We start from the raw sequence: 21,681 nt of genomic DNA, 5'->3' as shown, positions 1-21,681 counted from the left end.
TTTTGAGGAGCTTTTTACAAACAAAAAATTTGTTTGAAATAAGTAGAATCAAAACAGAAAAATCTTCCTCTGAGTCTCCCTCTTTTTAAGGCAGATGGGTTCACTGATGTAATTTATAGCAAGGTGCAGAAGCACTTGCAGTGCTATAGCTGAAGGGGCAGAATGTCATAGCAACAACCAGGAGCAAAACTGAAGTTGGAAAGAAATCTTTCAGGTCAGCCTTGCTTCTGCAGGGAAGGCTTTAGTGACATTGGGCTGGGGTGGTGCACAATCACTGGCTGAGAACTAGATGCTAACGCATCAGAATCACCTGAGATTTCCCAGGCTGAAAAAGAAGGATGGTAAACTTCAGAATACGTTAAGAGCAAAGGTAAAAATATGGAAGTGCTTCTGTGTAAGTCACAACAGCACTGCGTGGGGTGCTGCTACCCGAGAGCTGGCAAGTGCAGAATGTGATGGAAGCATGGAGAATGTAAATTGGGCTGGAGGTTTGTGTTCTCTTCTGTAAGAATTAGGTGGCATCAAGTAGAACTTGCCCCTGGCAAATTTAAAACACAAGTTACTCTTTTTTCTTTCTTTTTTTTTTGTGGTGAATAATTAACTGTTGAGATACACTGCAACTGAATGATGGTGAAGTTTTCTGGTTCCCAGACACATTCTTTATAATAGAAACGAAGTGTGTGGAACAATATTCATAGACCAGGAAACTTCTGAGGTGTAGATTAAGGGTCTGGGAGAGTGACTGGAAGTATCAGTGAGCTGTTACACTACAGGGTGAGACCTGTTGGGCCAGAAGCTGTGGGCTGACTCGGCCCAGCTGCTGTTTTTTAAGCTGGCAATTACGTGTTGTTCTGATAGTTACACTAATAAAGCTGCTCAAACAAATGTTTTGTCTGTACACCAGCAGGCTGGGCATTAAGCTTGGTCAATATTTGGCTTAGTAAAAAAATTTCACACTTGGCTATATTTGGTTTTATGGGCTGGGAGAATTCTGCAGGTGATTGGTACTAAGAGGAACAGGTCTACATTCGTGCTGAAATAGTGGTGAAACATTCTGAATAGTTTTGCTGTGTGTTTTCTCAACTAGGTTAATTTGAGCCAAGTCTTCCTTTTTTGTTTCCTTTTGAGGAGCAGATAGACAGTGCTTCTACTGTGCATGTGTGTGAGTGTGTTGGTAGGCAAAACCTCCAAAAACTTAGTTTCCTGGCAATTGGGATGTGTAGGGATTTATGCTGGTTGTTGAATAACTGCTGATAGTCTCATCCTGACTTGGGTTAAGAACAAGTGTAGTGATTTGTGTTAAAGATGGAGCATATTGGCTAATTTTGCAGACGCTGTTCTTGCAAATACATAGAAAGAAAAGCATTATAAACCCAAAACTTCAAAATACAAGAATCCATTGGTCAGATATGCTCCAAAAGCCTCATCATGCTTCTCCTGGTGAGTGCTGTCTCATGTACGGAGCAGGAAGGATTTTTTTTCTCCTAATCAAATGAGTAAAACATGACATCATAGTGACATTAAGCACATGCAATTCACGACAGTCCCTGCTCGTGTTACTGAGGAAGTCAGAATGGAGAGCTCTGATAATACTGTGTATCAGTGACATGGAAGGAAGTCGTTCATGTATTGCTAAAGACCTCAGCAACCCACACAAAACTCTTGCTTTTTTACTGTAGTTTTAAAATTATTTCCACAGTTTCTTTCTTTGGTTCTTCCTCGTTGCTTCATTTTAGTGACTTTGGGAGGTTTAAAAATCATGGGTCTCCCCAGCATTGATAGTTCTGCAGTCAGAACTGTAGGCAAAGTGTCAGGGAGGCAGCTATGGGCTTTGCCATTCATTATGTGTTTCTGCATTCATTTCAGCTGGTGTATAACTGCTGTTGGCCCTTTCCAGTGATGTGATTGCACTTTTATGTTGACTGGCAAAATTCATTTATTGGATGTTTTCATCAAGCCACTGAAGCACGTTCTGTGTCCCCAGAGATTAATACATGACAAATACAAACCTCGACACCTGTGTGCTTTCTGTCCTCTCCCCTGCTATGATTCATAGCAATGGCCGCGTGCTGTGCCTGCTGATCAGTGATGATAAAGACATCTGACTAAATACAGTTCTGAGCACGGTTTGAAACTGACTCTGCTTCGTATACTGAGACTCAGGTGGCTTAATGACTTCCAAACACTATAAAAGCAACTTCTGTATATGGGATTTGTTTACAAAATACTCATTTCATTCTGCCTTCTTGAGCTACGTACAGTGTTTCTGAATGATTGATGCAGTATTTAGACCTCTATAAATATTGACATGTTCATTATGCAGTGTAAATTCATTTTTTTTATCCCCAAATGACTTCTGCTCATTAGTTTCCTGGGCATGTATGTTGGTCACTCTGTATGTAATCATAGTCTTTGTTTTTTTAATGCAAGTGTGAAACTGGATAAATACTGCAAGTAGAATTTTCAGGAATTAAAGTAATCTGAATTTGAACCTGTGTTTTATGTGATTATACTATGGAAAACAGTGCATATGGTTCTGCTCTCTAACAATATTTGTTCTGTCTCCACCCTGAGAGAAGGTGTACAGATTTCTGCATTTGTATACACATGTAATTATGTAAAATAAATTCTCAGTTATGAAATTAGATTCTGAAAAGAATAAATACTTTGCCTTTAATAAAATGTTTTTTTGAGAGTGTCTGATCAGTATTCTTTTTTTCTTGACAGTCTGTGGTGGACGACTGGATTGAATCATATAAACAAGACAGGGACATAGCACTTCTGGATTTAATCAACTTCTTTATCCAGTGTTCAGGATGTCGAGGTACAGAACGTTGGGAACAAGTTGTATAGAATAAATCTGACAGCCATACAAGTTGTCTTAGTGAAAATGCTGATTCTGTTGTGGGAGGTGTGTGGAGGTATTCCGTGTGTGCATGGTTTATACAGAAATATTGTCTGCATTCAGGAGTAATTTTATTAAAGCTTGTTTGTCAAGGGCATACCCTTTCTTTTTCTCACTTTCCTGTCATCATCCTAAAGTGTACAAATCCTCACAGAGACACTCAGCTCGTCAGCAAAAGGAGACCAAAGATCTGTTAATCAAGGTAGGCGTATCTTTACTTCCCCTTTCTCTTCCTCCCTAATTTTTTTATTGCAAGAATTAGTAGGTGTAACTATACTTCAACTGCCTTTTTTTCTCTTTCTCTAGGAAAATAAGCCTTTTTTTAACTGAAGAGGAGGGAGACGGGCTTGGGTTGCCTTCAAATAGGAAGAAAGAAGCTGTTCTTGGCTTTTTGGTTTGTTTTTTTTTTCCCTGAAGCACCAATCTCAATTCTTCTTCTGTAATACTGTATCAAGCCAGCAGCCAGTGGATAGTCTTCTACACCCTATTTAATCAGTCTCCATTTATCTAGCACGGGCTGCTCTTTCCAGTATTCTGTTCTACAATGTGCTTTGTAATGAATTTTTCATGTATTGCCATTTTACAGTTAACTCAACCTTGAAAAGAGTGAAAGACAAAACTCCAGTCTGTAGCACCCAGAGCCAAACTGTTAATAGTTTAATAATGTTTCATATGATTTGCCTGGACTATTATTATTGAAAATAACCTACAATTCAAAAATACTTTTATTCCATTTTGTAACTGGCATGTAAATATACTGTCAGACCATCCAATGCTTTAGTCAGAAGTCCATTTTGTTCCTTCTTAAATATAAGGAGAAGTCCCAGGTAGAGGTAAAAGCATCAGAGAGAAAGAAATGTCAGCCAACAGTAGCTTCAGCAAGTGTGTTTTAGTAGCTTAACAAAATAAAGTTATTTATGGATGGTAGGAAAGACAGGAGCTATGGAAGGACTGAAGCTTGGGGTTTAGGATACCAGCCTGTGTCTGTGCTCTTCACACAGATTACCTGAAATATTTTCCAGGCTTGTTTGGCTGCTTATGTGAAAGTGGTTGAACTTTTTTTATTTTTTTAATTATTTTTACCACTTTATTTTGAAAGTGCGTGTGGAAAAAAGACCAGACTTCTACACCTTCATTCCTTGGCTGCTCTTCCCTAATTCCTACATTTCCCTATTTGAGAAGGCAGCACTTAAAATCTCAGAAGAATCATGTTATTTTAAACATGTTGTTACTGACTGCTGAGGCTGAATGCCCGCTGTCAGCCATATGCTATTGGAGCAAATGCTTCCCAGAAAAGCTATCCATTATTGGCTGTGAAGCACAGCACTTCAAGTGGCTGATGTCATTTAATCTTTATGCTGTTGTTGGGTTTTTTATTTTTATTTGTTTGATGGATTTATGGTAAATAGTTCTGCATTCACAGGGAATCTCTCTGCTGAGTTCGCTTTAGTGGCCTTCTGGTTTCAAATAGCAAGGGCAAGAAAAAGGAGGCAAAGATGACTTGTCCCTTGGCTTTACAGTGTGGTGGTGGAGGGATTTGTTTCTGTGCTGGACTTTTTGCAGTGGGTGCAAAACAGCTGTGAGGAGGGTTAAAACCCTGGCAAACAGCTCTGTTCTTCACCATTCCCAGCTCTGCCTTTTCCCACTCTCGTGCTGTAAGCATGCTTGTGCACTGCAAAAAGTAAAAGCTTTACCACAAGATGGTGGATTTCCTTGATAGGCTGCTTAGAGTAAGACCTGCAGTAAGCCATCCTTAGAGCAAATGAGGTCTGGAAATTTGGCCATTTTCTGTGTTTGTGTGAGGAAGTTTCCTTTTCATTGGAAGAATACATGCTCTATTATATCATAGAACCACAGAATGGCCTGGGTTGCAAAGGAGCACAGTGCTCATCCAGTTCCAACCCCTGCTGTGTGCAGGTCACCAACCAGCAGCCCAGGCTGCCCAGAGCCACATCCAGCCTGGCCTTGAATGCCTGCAGGGATGGGGCATCCACAGCCTCCTTGGGCAACTTGTGCCAGTGCCTCACCACCCTCTGGCTGAAAAACCTCCTCCCAAATATGACATTTTAATTTCTAATCTAAAATAGAAGTCTGATCTAAATGCTAACCACCAGCAGATGTAACTTTGTGAGTATTAATTGAGGGAAGGAGAGCAGCAACTAACTTGGGAGGAGGCTCCCCAGGGAGCTTTGAAGGGGACACTGAGTTTAGCAAATAGAAATATTTGATATCTAAATATATGTAAAATACACTTAGCTTGACATTTATTTCAAAACCTTCAAATAGCTGAAGAGCAGGTGCCTCTTCTGACTTGTATTAGAGACTGTTTAGGTACCAAACTTAACAGCTTTATTTGGCAGCAGTACTGAACCTGACAAAAATATTTATAATCAGAGAAATAGTGATTTTTACACATTTATTCCATTCTATTGGGCTGCACGTGTGCTTGAATGAGTTTTGGCATCCGTCAGTTTTGCTTAGAGATTTTCCTGAAATGAGAAGTGACCTCTTGCAAGTAGGAATAAGCAGTCACATAGCATCAATTATTTAGAAATGGAAGATGTTACATATTGTGCAGGCTAACGTGTGAGATATGTGTAACTTCCAATAAATATTAACCAAATGTTCAAGAGTCTGCTTATTTCTTTGTCAGCACTTTTGAGTATTTAATCAGTTACTTTCTGTATGATGTGTTCTGGTTTGTGTAATTATGACAATTAAAACATGAGAGAATTATTTCCAGGATGACTTCCATAATCTTTCCTGTATTTTAAAGGTGATCATGAATGCAATGGTTGTCCTGTTAAGCTAACAAAAGCATCTCCATCCAATAATTGGATTTTCAAAGGGCCTAAATTAATTCTTTACACCATTTTTACATTAGTTTTCCCACTCAACATTTATGTTTATTGCCTTTGCTGATTTTGGTTACAAAAATATGAAAGCAGTTCAAGTTTTCCTTTATTTTACTCTCCTTAAGAATTCCAGCAAAAATCCTTTCCTTTGACACTCTGTTGATGTAGTGTTCTTTGTGATGGTTTGTGCTGCTTCTATGAAAGAAGAATGGCTGCCAAGAACTGGCAAATTGATAAATGTATTTTCTTGTTTCCTCCCACTTTAAGATGCTTCTCATTTTCTAGAGGGAAGTTCTTAAGTTAGCTGGTGGCTTTGAAAGATGAAAAAGTTAATGTTTAAAAAGCTTTTGCTGTTTCCAGTCCTAGGAAGAAGATTTGTTTGTTTGGTAATACTTGTTTTCTACAGTATTCACAGTTCATAACACAGGTGTTGTATTTGCATTCTTCCAGGTCTGCCAGAAACTAAATGCTGCAGTTTGCATTCTTAAATAACAGGGAGCTTATAGAATGTAGGCTGTTGTGGTGATAAACTGGTTGCTTCCACTTGACAGGAGGGAATAATTACATCTGTGCAACTGAGTTTGTCAGTGCAGATTTGGTAGTTTGATGTGTGGCAGTGAGGATACAGCTGTCCTCTGCGGTGGCGTTGCAGCTCAGTGTCAGTCTGCTGCATTTGTTTCAGAGCTCTTTTCAGTTGCTTTCTTATCTGAAGGAACTTTTTTTCTTTCATGCTGGCTGCAAGTAAGCTGAAATGTCTCAGCAGCAGGATGTGTGCCCGGGTCCCTGAAGGATCTGTGTCAGTGTGATGCTGCTTCTGGGCTAATTAGCTCTGCCTCTCAGACTGAGTAATTAGCTCAGGTAGCATGCTCTGCTGCTATGACAACCAGGCTGTTTCCATTTCTGGAGCTCCATGGATTTAGAGCTGATTTGCATTATCTGCATTGCTGTGTGCTTTCGCCTTCTGTTATTGGTACAAAACAAACAGAAAACCCCATAAGCACTCTGACCTTTCTGGATTTTCAAGGCTGAGAGCCATACTTGCAGAATAAATGTATCTTTTTTCCTAACCAAAAGCAATTAGTGGCTGAAACCACCTCTTAAGCTGTGAAGGACAAACCGACCTATCAGGTTCATGTAAGAAAAGAAGCTTTCTTTTGAAGGAAAAAAGCTCACTACATGTTGAAGGGGAGAACCTCTTGACTACTTCTAAGTACGTAGCAAAATCACTGCCATTTGTTCTCTCCCTCTCATTTCTTTTCTGATAGGTAAACCAGAGACCTGCAAATTCTTGAGAGGATTTTACAAAGTGATTTGAGCACTGTGTCCTCTGCTAGCCGTGCCTGGTGTTGACCAGCTTCAGGACACCAGTTACCGAAGGAACATAACTGGCAAAACGCCCTCACTGTTCATTGCTTTGTGTGGCAGCCTTGTCTGGATTTTAGGGGTCTCTCCCTTAGAAAAAGTTACTAAAGCTGATCTTAGGAGTAGTACTGTTGGCCAGGGAAATTAGTGGATTTCCTTTTCATGAAGTTTCTTATGTCTAGTTTCCCATCAGAAGCTTCACTTTGCTCTGTTTGTGGAATCAGATGTTAATGAAAAACGTTCATACTGCCACCTGTCAGCCCTGACTGCTAGTGGGTTTTAGGGTTGCCTTTTTGTAATTGCAAGAAAGCAGGAATCTGTGTAAGAGCTTTGTGCACAGCAGGATGTTTATTGCTGAGGCTCTCCTTGTGAATCAGGCACTTAGGGATCAGCACCCTTCACTTGGAGCGCTTCGTCATTCCTCACGCGTTCCTGTAAGATGCTCTGAAAAATGCTGTGATCAAATGATAGAAATCAATAGAATCAACAAGTGCAGGTTTTAGGAGCTAGCTCGTGTGAGTCCAAGACAAATGCTCATTTTGGGATCTATTCATGTTCTGTGCTCTTAATTAAGGGCATGGAGCAAGCTAATGGATTTATATTTCGCCAGAGGAAATTGAAGGCTAAGAACAGGAAAAAGCACTGTGATGTGTCCATTGCATAATCTGGCAAAACAAATGAAGGAACAACTGCTTGCATTGCTCTTGGGCAGGATTTCAGAAAGCAAATTAGGCAGGAAATAGTAACATTTGCTTCAATTAATAATGCTTTAATAAGGCTATGATGTTGTAAATGGAATAATGGTTTGGTTTAGAAAGAATCAGTCGTACATCAGTTACTTACTTGCACAGAATTTTGTTTTGTGATCAGTGGAATAATACTGATCTTACAGACGTTATTGAGCACTGAAAGAAGGATGAATGATAAGAATAATTTTCTGCAAATTGTCTTTACAAAAGGAACTGCAGAATTGCTGGTGGGAAATGTTACTAGCTTTGGCATGTGGAAGACACTTTCTTCAGTCATTCATGTATTATTAAGGAATTAATAGCTTATATGTATTTAATATCTTTAAAATAATTGAAAATAAGGTTCTTCATTATGTTGGACTTTGCATTTTTATTCAGGTGTAAAATATGCTTTCTCTTTGTTGTTTTTATTTTAGTAAAATCCCTTTTTAGTGTGTGAGTATAGGGGAGAAGCTGCAAGGTAAAGGAGCAGTGTGCATGAAAAAAGAAGGCATTTGCCTGTATATGTTTTAAGTCCTGGTGATGTCAGGGTTTTAGAAAATATTTTCTATGCAAAGCATACAGAAATAAAAATACACCCCCAAAACCTGTATTAGGCATTAAAAGGATTCTGCTAACCACATTCAAGAATATGCAGGACTGAAGAATGGAAGTGACTTTATTTTCTTCTTAATTTTATCTGTGGTGTAGATAAACCAGTTCTGAACTTCATACATTTTGATTCTGAGCCTCGGGGCCATTTTTAGTGTTTATCATGAAATGAAAGCTTACCAAATTCTAAGTGAAAATAAGATGCAAACGATAAACCTGGCTTGGGTGGAAAGCAGATCAGATTACCAGAGCTACTTTAAATCCCTCATCAGTTCATTTCTTTAAATGAAGATAAGTCAGGTTAGAATGTAATAAATGTAATATAAAATACTTGACAGGTGATATGGTTCTGTTTAGATCTCTTTTTTTTTTTTTCCTTCTTTTTTAGTGAGCATTTGCAAATGGCTGATTTTTGTTGAATTTCTTGGAGCTCAAGCCTTAGCTTCACTGTTGGTGACTTATAGTTCATAAAGGCTTTCCGTCTTGCTTCCAGTTTCTCTGCAGAACGTATCTGTGCTTTTCATCTCATGTTCTATTTCTTCACTATCTTTTTTGTTCTTTACCTCTTCAAAATGTCTTTGGCTGTGGGCAGAATAGCTGCAGAACTCTGGTTTTAAGCTTTGCATTTCCCTGATGTTTCCAGGGATGGAAAGCCGTGAAAAATTAGAAGTAAAACAATTCAGTTATGAAAGTATGAAGAAGGTCTGAAGCAGCACATCATGTTTTGATAAGTACCTTTGAGCCCATGTCCATTTTTTCCCCAAAGGTGTATCCTGCTTTCAGGAAGTAGTGGGAAAAACCTTGCAGAAATCTGCTGAGTGTGCAGTGCAGAGATGTGAGTGAGGGCCATGCTGGGTCTGTGGTTCCAGAATCACTGAATGAAATACCTGCTGGTTTGAGGTCTGACTTCAGTCCAGGAGTTCACCCTAGAAATTGGTAACAGAAGCAGCAATGATTTAAACTAAACTGCTTTTTAAAAATAGATTACTTTCTCAGAAATACGTTTATCTGTTCATACATCAAGTACAATGACAAACCAAACATAAGATGGCTTAAAATCAAGATATTACCGATTAATTCATGTGAATTAATTTAAATTTCCAGATTATCAAAAACAAATTTATTCAGTTAACTGGCAGGACATTCAATACTGGAATATTTTAGAGCACTCAAACGTATAACATAGGGAAGGACAAACTACCTTTGTAGTTACAGTTCAGGAGCGAGTTCTGCACTGCCAGTGCTGTATCGTGTGTCCAAATCTCTGCTGAAGATGAAATTGCTCCTTGTAAGTGTGGAACAAAGTTTATGTTCTACCCTTGTGCACCACTTATTAAATTCATAGTGTGTAGCATTTTTGGTAGTGCTCGCTGAGCCTAAGTTGTACCAGGCTTTCTGATGTTCCCACTTGTTCCCTACCATAGTCATTTGATGACATAGGTATGGACCTGGGAAGTTGTTGTTCTCATTGTGATTATGAAGTCACTGTGTGAGAGATCTCGCAGATAAGTGACGATGCTTCAGCTGTTTTTAAAGAGAAGACCAATCAAACCTCTTGATGTTCAGGATTCAGAAGAGTTGTTGTCTTACTGGTCACATCCGTATGATTTTCTCTGTTTGTTTTCTGTGTCAAACAGATTTAAAAAAAACATCAAAAAGCCATAACAGAGTAGGGATTTTTGTTGGACAGTACTCTTCTAAGCCACACGAGCAAATTGTGCCTGCGCGTGAGTTCTTCTTTACCAATGTTTTAATAACATTTGCTAGGTTTTGTTTGTTTGTTTGTTTTTGATGACTTCAGAGGGACTTTCTGTTGAGACAAAAACTAATTATAAAAAGCCATCAAATACCACTAGATCTCAGTGCATTCTTAAGAGATGACAAATGCAAAGGCTCCTCATCTCTCTCGTCTTTCCAAACTTACGCTTTCTGCTGAAGCTGGAATCTGACTGCAGGCAAAGGGTAGGAATTAAGTTCAAAAAATGACTTTTCTCTCAGGTAACACTGTCATTTTGATTCTTTCTCTCTTGCATTAAGGAAACTATAGGCTTCAGTAATTTCTTTTTAATATTGCATGCTTTATTAGCTCTTTACATCAATCTACTCCCTCAATCTTCTTTATGACAGTAGTAGGGTAGTTATGACATATTCTAGTATGACAAGGCTCAGATCTATTACAGAATGCTGTTACGTATGTCCTTTACCTTCATGTTGCCTTTTGCCTCAAGCAAGAAGCTTAGTACAAATTTTGGGGATACCTGGGAGAACAGAAAAGGGCATCAAACAACAGTATGATCAACTCTTGCAGGAGCACTGAGGAGCAGCCTTTCCAGCACTGTCTGTGCCTTTGCTTAAATAAGCAAAGGTGATCCCAGTTCTTGGGTAACTTGTCATCTAATGAGAAGTGGGTACATCAGTAGAAATGTGTGTCCTCTTTCAGTTAATACCATCAGGTTAAATTTTAGCTTAGAACAACTGATATTCATGCTCACCATCTGTAGCATTTCAGTTTGAAACTGGTCAATTTCAGAAAGGGCTGAATTTGGGAGTTACAAAGTTAAAACAGCTTTGACTGATGAGAAGATGGTTTCTCTCAGGAGCAGCCTGCTGAGATTAATGGGCACCACCTGCTGCAAAACAAATCCCTGCAAAGTCAAAACGCCATCTTTTGAAATACCTTTCATGTAGTCATCAGATTTATCACAATCCCTGTTGTTTATTATTGAAATGAATCTAGATTGCTTGTGAGTTGTTGTGACTTAGGAAACCATGGTCATGGAAAGAGGGCCTAGAAATTTCAGAAACTTTTGGGAATGAAAGCTGATTTAGTTACACATTGAATCATAGAATCATAGTATCGCTCAGGTTGGAAGATACAGGCAGTAATGTTCTTGCTGACCATATGTGTATATAGCTGATAACGTTACTTGAAATATGCTCCTATTAGACTCTAAACCCACTAAAACAAATTCTGCTTCAGATCTAATTCAGTATGACAAGAATACGTTTGCTACTGGCACGTTTATTCCCAGCTCAGACCCTGGACGGACAGTACGGCCAGCTGTACGAATCGAGCCATTCAGTAACGCAAGCAGTGCCTTGGAAGAGGTAGAGGTAATGCTTTACTAAAATACCACCAAAGAGTGATAGCAGTTTAAAAACATTATTAACGTTGTGGAGTGATGGTTCTTAAAAATTTTGCCAGGGTAGTTGTGAATGTTTCGTAACTTAAATATTGCAGCTCAAACAAATTAAAATTTTCTTTCAGGGGTTGCACTGGGGTCCTGTTTACACAGCTGTGGAAGGTGGTAAATTGGATCACCACAGAGCACCTGTTACAAGAGGTTTCTGTATCATCCAGTTAGAGAAGGTGCTGCAGCAAAAGGCAGAACCAGTCCCATTTCAAGCAGTAAAAACAAGTGATATACCAAAAATTGCTTGGAAGGAAGAATCACAAATCTCCAGATAGGACATCCTCAGGTGAACTAATGGCATGCCAATCACAGACTGATCAGAGAATGCTCCTCAGCTTTTAAACAGTTTAGAAATAAAATCATTAAACTACTAGCAAAAGAATGTAGTCCTCATTAAGGATGGTTATTCTTCCAGAGATGACAGACTGGAATTTTACATAGGTGTAATTTGCTTCTGGGAACAGAAGTCACAGTAATCCTTCAGAGCTCAGGGAGGAGAATAATAGTAAAATTAATGGATGAAGTAAGATATCTGGAACAGAGTGGAAGATAGTATATTTGAGAGAGGAAAGCCACATCGTTTACTGTACTGGCATCCCTTAAGTACACAAAGTAATGTGGAAGAGCAGTTCTGCACAAGAGCTGTTAAGAAAAATAGTTTATGACCAACTATTAAAAGAAAGAGATACATTTTCATTTCAGGAGACCAAAGCTGATTAGTAAGTACCTCATGTGGTATACGTATGGAAATGGAAAGTCATTTAAGTCCCTTTAATTATGCTACTCTGTAATGAGGAAATTTCAGAGGGACCTAACAGTTAAGTAGCCTTTCTTTTATTAAATTGAGAACTATTATACATCTACTTGATGATGGAAATAAATAGTACTTTTTTTTTTTTTTTCTAAATAATGTAGCTGAAAATAGCTTGGTGGATGTGGTGGTGGTGGTGGAACTTTAGCTTTTGGTGAAGTAAGTGTGTGACAAGTTTCTGTTGGGTTGATTCAAACCATTTTTGCCCATAGTTTTCATCTTGTATTCTTCAAATCAGTTTAATTAATTAGGCACTCAGGGTGACTCATTAATAAAGATGAGGAAGATCATCTTCTGAGATTAGCAAAAGATTACTGTTACTTCTGTGTTCTTACTGATTACCTTTGAGCTGTTTTTTCCTGAGGGCTAGGAAGAATAAAGAGGCAAAATTCAGCTGAGGTCAGATGTGTTTCCACAGCTTCTTGTAACATCCTGAGTCATTTCTTCCAGTTAGAGCTGGATTCATTGAGCCTCTTCTTTATTTCTTAAATTATGAACATAAAGAAATGGAGTTTCCCCTTGAATTCATACTGCATTGAGTGTACTAGGATATCTGTAGGGAGCTTCTATGGTACACCAGGTACAGTTCTTGTGACTTTTGTTTGAAGTCGATTCAGACTGAGTCCTTGAAGTAATCGCAATCCCTTCAGACTGCAACAAAAAGCCCTGTGAAACTTAGTGAATTATTGAACGTTTTGGAGCTGACAACATTTGCTGGACAAGTCAAGTTGCTGAGCATTCTTTCTGCCCTTACACCAAGTCTTGTAACATGAATGTGCTGTGTTTTAGAGAATAGAGCCAGCGGAAGATTTTCAGTTCCTGTGAAGCAAATACAAGTGGGGAACATAGTGGAATTCATTAAAATCCCTTCTTTCAAGTCTTTGAAAACAAGTTACTTCAGATCTGCAATGAGTCGTTTCTTATAAAACTGATGTAGCAAAAAGAAAAAATCTGTTTTTTGCAATTCAAAATAGAAAAGCACATGCACTAACATTTGTTTTTGAAGGGGGAAGAATATGAATTTAGCTACTGTGCCTGACTCTCAATCACATTTTCATAGTGCTGGGGTCACTACTGGTAGAGCAGTAGCAAACCCCGTTGTTTTCAGCTTCAGAAAAAAAGTAAGTAGGTCACTCCAAAAGTAATACCTCCTATTTATTTCCATGGAAACTACAACGAGTAAATAACACCACTTGAGAGAGCGAATTCTCAGCTACCAAACACAGTTTTTCAACACAGTCACCACCATTAGCTGCGCATTTTTGCCAGCAGTGCTGCGCTCGCCACAATCTGCATCAGTGGAGGTGACCACTGTTGCCTTTGCAGAAACACACCACCCTCCTCCTCACTGTGCTCACATCAACTGTTTGGTCTCCAGAAGCATTCAGCAAGCACTGATGAATGTCACTGGGTCTCTTTTTCCCACAGGGAGGAATTCAGTGACACACCTTTGTTTCATCTGCATTTCTGTCAGACTCCATCTGTCAGACGGCCCCTCTGCTGCCACATGGCAATAACGTGTAACAGAATATTGATGGGAAGGTTCAGCCTCTGCTGCCATCCCACCAACGTCTGCCTCTGGTGTCACGGGCCAGTAAAATAGGAGGCATTGCTTTCAGAGCAGCCCTCATTTAAATTTGTGTTCCTGTCTTGCTGTGCTATTTGCCCAATGGATAAATGACGAGTGACAGAATAGCTTTTAGTTTTGAATTATGAGAAGATCAATTTATGGATTGAGGGACTTTGATTTATAATTTTCCAGGCAGCTGTTGGACTGTAATTCTTTTTCAGCAGTTACTACTGGCATTGCATCCAGAAGATGAGTCCTTTCCATTAATATACAGAAGGAAATATTTGCTAGTCACTTCCTGATGCCACCTGTGAGTAGTTCTCTTACAGGACTGGAGTTCTATGTCTGGAATAACAAAGGAACCATAGGACATTCCAGCTGTTTTGAATTGTTCAACTGAGTTAGAAATAATATAATCTTATTATATTTTTAATGCATAATTGTGCAGGAAACCTGCATGAGTTAATTTGCTCTTTGTTCTCAAGTGATGTTATTTATCTTGTTCCTGTTGTTACTTGACGCACCAACCTCCCAGTGCTAGTATTAGAACCAAGGCAGTATTGGTATTAGAACCAAGGCTTGTAATTGGCCTGGAGATTGGAATTCTTGGAGATGTATGCAAAATACAATTTATCCTCTACCAACCTCACTCACATGACCAGAGTTTAATTTTCAATGTGTACATGTAGTTATGTTAACTTTTGGTTTTTTTGAAGGCGTATATTTGAGCTGTGAAGATGTTCAGACACACTAAACATCACGTCTGTGTGGGCTTACAGAGCAGCATGAAAGCGCAAACAGGAAAGACAGCAGTGCAGGCCCGTACCAAGTTACTGTGTCTGATAGCAGTGAAGAACATTCCTACTCACAGATTTGTCTGATAACCTGATTCTCAATCCGTTTGTATTTCTGGTTTCCATGGTAGCCTGTAGCAGAAGGTGTTGTGCTTCAGCTGTGTGACGTTTACAAAAAATCACTATGTATCTTTCTAATGCTCCACTGGCCAGTTCCTTGGGACTTATTTTGGTTTTCGGTTGTTGTTTTCTTCAGACATCATGTCTTCGTATTAAATAGTTTACTGATAGAAATATTTCATATGTATCATTTATATCTTTAGTCCCATGTGGAATTTTGTAAGGACTTCTCATAACTCTGTTTTACCCACTTTTTCCTTTGTATTCCTCTTTGTATAAAAAATGCATCAGTTGAGCTCAGAGAATGAAATGCAAATAGAGCTTTGGTGTTACCATTCTGTTGGTCAGCACTGCCCAGGTTCAGCAGTTCACAATGTATTTCCAGACTACCTTCCTATCTGTTGGCCTTAAACTTTTCAGTCTTGAGAAGGAGTGGTTGCCTGTTAAAATTGTCAGTTGGTTTAGCCTGCAGTATTACTTTATTGCTCTTATTATCTGATATTCAGCCACTGTTACTCTTTAGTGTTACTTTGCATATTACATATATAACACCACAGTTGTTTATTTTACCTCCTTAATTGAGATATGAGATGAACTTTGATTTAGTTTTGACATAATGCTTTTCTGCATGAGTGGTAGCTTGGTAAACTGAACTAATTGATTGCAGAGGTGTTTAGTAATGCATTCTTAGGGAGGAAAGATAAAAATACAGTAGGAAGTTGCAGCGCATTCAAAGTTTGTTAATTGATCTCAATGATGTACTAGATTAATTTAGTATAGTGCAATCTAAACTAATGCATATTAGTAGTGGGATTCTAATAGTAAGGTGTGTTTAATTCAGCTTACAATATTAATAGGAGTTGAGCTCGCTCACTTTGTTCCAACCAAGGTAGGTTAGAAAATAGAGACACTCCAGGGATCAGGTTCAGTATCAAAGACATGGGTCAAGTTACAGATAAACTGCAGGGCTTCTATCTAGGTTTAACTTGCACAGATGATTGCGCAGATGGATATTCCATAGCTTTCCCCAGGGAAATAAAGAATTAATCTTACTAAGTGGCTTTTATTTCCCAGTGCTCTGAAGGGAGACTGAGCAACAAGCTGCTTTTGGGAAACACAAGTGTCTGCGCTCCTCACCCCCTGGTAGTGTTCTTCCCTGCCTGCATGTGCCAAGTAAAGCTTGCAGTTGTGTATAGAAACAGTGAGATATTGCAGTGTTTTGTAAGATGCGTTTAACCCTTAGGTATTTTGAGACTTTGATCTCATGGAAACAGCGTAACGTGGCAGGCATTTTGAAAATGGGAAATACTTGCATTTCTTTTTTGTTCATATCAGCCTGCAGTGACAGCAAAAAAAAGTAAAGAAATGCTTGGGGGAAAAAATGTAATTAACTGTGTGAGATCTCATTAACAGGGAAAACTCAAGGAGCAGAAGAAACTGAAACATCTGACTTGTACTTTTATATAACAGAGGGATGAAGGATGAAGAGGTAAACTTGTGGCAAGTATAAAGCAAAAGAAAGAAAGAATGGACTCCAAAAGTTAGAAGAAAGGAATGGGTTCTGTGAGGGCAGGTTTTCACAGGTGAGCTTAGGAAGCTGCAGAGGCAGATGGCCATACATCCCAGTGCTTTAGCTCTGCTTCATTGTCCAAAATGTGTATTTGTTTCATCTGGTCTGTACGCTGTGGGGCTGCTCTAGGCTGCTGCACAGCGGTACAGCAATAATATACTGCTGAACAGGGCTGTCAATTAAAAATGTAACTCGATCTTTGAGCACTCATCAAGCAGATGACCCATAGTGTAATACCCTTTGGTATTAATATTGTGGATATTAAGAAAAATTTCATGTAGGAGGGACAGCAAAGTGATTACTAGACAAGAGTCTGTGTAGACCGGTGGTTACATCTGAGAGTGTAGTTATGCCAAAAAAAAATTGCTACAATACAGAAAATGAAGCATTACTGATCATCTTAAAAATTGTAGTGGAGAAATCCTTACATGAAGACTTCCAGACAACTTAAACTGATAGCAGGGGGGAGAGAGCACTGAGAAGTGGAACCAGAAGAGTGACTGCTTTATTGAGCGGCTGCATGCATGGCATCTTGCATTTGGAAATTGCAGAGAGTTATACTAGCAGCATAATACTTCATGTGTTTTAAGTGCAGTTTGTAGTTCATGTCTAACACAGTTTCAACTAATTATTTTTTCAAGGTTGTGTCCAAAGCAATCTGAGGGGAAATTGTAAATAAGATTTTAAAGCATTTTCCAGATTAAGCCTGCCATGCTTCCCATATTCCTCTCTGTTTTTCTGCTTTTTCCTTAATAGCATTTGATTAATTTTTTTGTTAATTAGTGTTCGTTATTTCTCCACTCAAGCTCTTCATTCCCACTTGTATTTCACCCTCTATTTGTTGCTATTGGTCCTCTAGCACTCCTTCTAATTCTGCATAGGTATAGGTATACCTTTGTCTTTGTCTACTCTCAAATACATAGGGAATCCTAGACATCTGCTGTTGAGGAACTAGGGATTTATTGACCTTTCTCAGCTTTTTGCTGCTCTTTCTGCATTCCCACTTACATACTTTGTCAGCACTGTCATGATCTCTGTGTGTTCTCTCATCTTTCCTTGCTTTGCATCTCCAGTTGCCATTCCATGCAGCTTCAGATGACCTCAGAACTGCCCTAGAAAGGCCCTTTCTCCAGCCTTCTCATGAAAGCTGCCAGCACTTTTTCTTTTCTTAGTTGTGAGGTGACAGTTCCCACTTGCATTATATTTATTACAAACATATCCAGACTTTCACTGATTCAGGCTCTAGTATAGGCTCTCTTTCCTCTGCCAAAGCATTTTGAACAGTTAAGTTTACTTTAAGTATGATAATTCCTGTTATTTTTTTATAATAGCCAAATCCAGATAAGAAATTCAAAAAAAATTCTTGTGGGCTTTTTTGCATAGGCTTTCAGCTAATTTTTCTTATCTGCCTTGTAAATAAAGACACCTCCTGTTGTGTAATTGGCTAGCCCATGCACAGCACACGGGTAAAAATGTTTTTGAGACAGCAGATACAGTTTTTGTGCCACTCCTATGGGGAGGACTTTCTTCAGATAAATGTTAATGTTTAAAGCACAGCTGTTACTTCTTACTCCTGATTTTCAGTTTACTTGGGGGCTGGGCTCAGAGTTCCTCAGACAGTTCTTGAAGATCATGAAATGGAATCTTGCAGTTCTTAGTTCTATATAACAGATACATATTTGCAGTAAGAAAGGAGCAGGATTCTAGCCAAGGCTAACAGAATGGAATCCTCTCCAGTAAAGAAGGGCTAATGCAAGCTTTTCCCTTTCTTCTTAATTTTTTTCTTACATACCCAAAAGAAGGTGGTGGAGGCAGTCAGTGTACTTGCAGATACCATTGTTTGTGTGTTGTATTTTTTGGAATTGATCTATGATAGCCCAATGTAGATGTCTGAAAAATGAAGAATGTGCCGTTATGGGCCTTCTTCGACATAGTTTAGATTGTCCATGCTCATGTAGGAACTCTGACGTGATAGAAAATAGCAATCTGCAGCATCCTCATCAGTTCCTCATGTACAACCTCCCTCTTTCTTCCATCATTTACCTGCCAAGTTCATTGGCTGTATCAAGAGCTGCACACATCCAAAATGCAATAATTTCACCAGCACAACCCCCATTCATTTCCAGGCCATTCTCTGTTCTGATGAAGTTCAACAGAATTGTGGACAGCTGTGTAAGTTGACTGACACATCACAGTGTGCACAGAAGAAACTAAATGAGGATTGCAGAGAGCGTCTAAAGTTTGGCACATGCTTTCTGCTAAGTGCACAAATTATGTATTTTTTGCAGACAGTTTCTCAAATTTGTTTATTACCTTAAACAAAGAAAAGCCCCATGCATGTGCTCAGATATTCAAAAAGTGCTGGAGTGAACAAACAGATAAGAGAAAATGGAGTTTTTTCTTAGCAAGGTAGGAAAAAAGAGCTATGTGAAAAAGGAGAATTTCTCTCATCTTGTGTACTTGTAAATGGGGAACGATGAAGATAAAGGCGTTGCTGTCAGCCAGCTCTGGTAACCTTTTGCATTGGCTTTTCATAGATGGTGGCTGGTAAATGCTTTTCATCTCTACTTGAAACAAATAATTTCCTGAGAAGCAGAATTAATGAGGAGTAATACCCTGTGTGTCTGCAGTGCTTGTCTTTACTGAGTGGTCTGAAAGCTACTGAGCATACTGATCAAGTGGCAGATAGTCTTTGTGAGAGATGATGCTCTGAATGCCATGTAATTCTCTAAAAAAGAGTTTCAGTAGAAGCTTATAAATTTTTGGAAGCTAAATCAGCTGTATAGACAAACACTGCTGTGGAAGAGGTTGCTGTGCTCCAGTTGAAGCTTTTCCTGAGAAGGAGCAGCATTCACATTGTGAACATCCCTGCCCAGCTCTGGCCTCGGGGTTTTTTGGTGTCTGAGCAGACTGAAGTAATGATTTAGATTGTTTTTGGCTTCTGCTCAACTACCTGCTTTGGTAAAAGTCATTGGAACATTTTAGATTTGTCAGATTTGGTTGAAAGAAACAGCTCGGATGTTACTAAGCACAATAATTAAAGATAGAAATGCCTACAAACTTCATTTCCTCTTTTCAGATTAATAAAAAAGCAGATCATCTTTTTCAGGAAGCTCATGGCTTTCATATAATCAGCAGAAACAAATGTTTTAGACTTCAGTTGCTTCAAACACGTTTCTGTGTCTCCATTCTTCTTGTTGTGAAGCACAACAGCATTTATCAAATGGACTGCTCAAGTTTGTTAGCTTTCTGCTGGTTATGTAGCATTAATTTTGCTGTTATGTGGGAAGATACCTGCCTGGTAACTCTCAGAGTGATGAACAGGGAATTCTGAAAAATGAATATCTGTATTTTATCTATTATTACTTACATTATCTATATTTTTTGCCTTTTGGAAAATTCAGTGTTCTTAAAACCACTTGGGTTTATTGCAATTACTACACAACATCGTAGGCACAAAGAGGGTCTGCTGGTTCATTGTAAGTACAAATACAGGTACAGAGCAGATTGTTTTAGCTGAAATTGGTTTATCAGACAGATTCAGTGTTTTCAAGACCTTTGCTATTTTTACCCCATGCTTCAGCTGTGCATTGTAACGAGAGACACCTGCTACCAAACTTCAGTTTGCACAGCAGGAACTTATAACACCTTGATAGCCAGCCTAGCAGCATGGGGCTGGTGCAGTGAATGTGGGTTTGGTTATGCCTGTAGCCTTTTAGCAGTTGAAGTAATATTTTTACCCAGCCCTTGGCTATGAAAACGTTCTTGGTGTTAAGCTCTATTAATGTGCTTGCGGTTGGATTGTCTGAGTCTTGTGTCCTTGGGTACTGCTGGGAAGGGTCTGGCTGCTTTGTCTTTACACCTTCCAAACAGGTAGGTGTATTTGCTGGTAAGATCCCCATTGGAGGAGGGGGGAAAGCCTCCTTTTCACTGTGGGAAGCTTGAGGGCTTGTATGTTAGCAGTGCAGCTGATGGGTGACATCTTTCCTAGATGTGGAAATAGCCTGATAAAGTACTCTCAAAGAGTAGTTGTTCCTGCACTTTCAGCCCTTCCTCCAGGCTACTGATTTCTGTTGCTGGATTTGAGTAACTTCTGACAGGATGAAGCTGTCATATGAAGGGTTGAACTGTTACTCCTAGAGTCTGTTGTTGTTTCCAGTGATCTGAAAATGTCACCTCTTTGCTCAGTAGTGTCTTCAGAGGTGAAATTAAGAATCAGAAATTAAAGATGAGTTTATGTGTATATATTAAAAATAAATAAGTCTATCATAAATTTACATTGCATCTGCATCTTAAGTGTAGAATGCATTTCAGACCATCTCACTTCCAAAAGAACATAGAGAAAGACCCAAGCACCAGGGAAAAGAATGACAAATAGAGGAATAATTATTTACTGTTTCTTGCAAAAAAGATCCCATTTTTATCCTGCAAAACAATCGGGCAGCATTTCTAGAAATAGAATGAGTTACTTTCTTAGAGAACGTAGAGCTGAGCTGCAGTTCTGTGGTGTGAAAAGTCCAAAACAGCTCAGAGGTGGTAGATCCACTAGCAGCAGTAAGCACAACATTCTCAGTGTGGCTTAGCAACCTGCAGCTGAGTAAACCTGAACTACTGCCCAGTGCAAGCTGGATTTGTACACATGCATGTCCTTGCACACCTCCTAACACCTAGTGCTGATTTCTGAGTATGGAAGTCCTTACATTGTTTTCTGGTTCCTGAGGTTGATGTGAAACATTTCTCTTAGCAAGTTTCCTTGTAGCACAAACATGGGAAACTGCAAGAATGAATAGTGCCTGCAAAAAAAAAGAAAAAAGAAAAAGAAAAAAAAAAAAGAAAAGAAATCAGTTGTAGAATCAGTAGTAAGCAGGTGGAAAGCTTCAGGAGTTTAAACCCAGGAATGCATTGGAGCCAGTGCTTTGCCCTTGATCACAGGCTGTTCAATCACAGCAAGGTGAGGCAGTGCAGGGCAGGACACAGCTGCTGGGGGCCTGTAGCTGAGGATGCTTCCACAAGCATTAAGACATTACGAGGAACAAAGCACTGCCTTTGGGCTAGCGAAGGCTCTGGAGCTGCTGCTCGTGTTTGTGCCATTTACTGTTGTTCAAGTCTGCTGTGATCTGACAAAAAGGTGGATGCCTTCTGAGAATTATTACTTTGAGC

At 39.1% G+C, this 21,681-nt stretch overlaps 1 protein-coding gene across 2 annotated transcripts in view; it reads left to right on the top strand.

Moving 5' to 3' along the window:
* STAG1 (stromal antigen 1) overlaps positions 1-21,681 on the top strand; it is a 127,120-nt gene that overhangs the window by 25,205 nt on the left and 80,234 nt on the right. The window contains exon 4 of one of the 2 annotated variants that reach the window (XM_048955396.1): positions 2,728-2,824. In XM_048955396.1, coding sequence (XP_048811353.1) covers positions 2,728-2,824 — 97 coding nt within the window. Of the gene's footprint in view, positions 1-2,727; positions 2,825-20,096; positions 20,395-21,681 lie in introns of those variants that run through there. The other variant, XM_048955397.1, reaches the window with a different exon arrangement.

The sequence above is a fragment of the Lagopus muta genome, chromosome 9 (assembly GCF_023343835.1).
Source record: "Lagopus muta isolate bLagMut1 chromosome 9, bLagMut1 primary, whole genome shotgun sequence".
NCBI classification, from domain to species: Eukaryota; Metazoa; Chordata; class Aves; order Galliformes; family Phasianidae; genus Lagopus; species Lagopus muta.
Note: the sequence above shows the minus strand (reverse complement) of the source record. Positions and strands in the feature narration are given on the sequence as shown.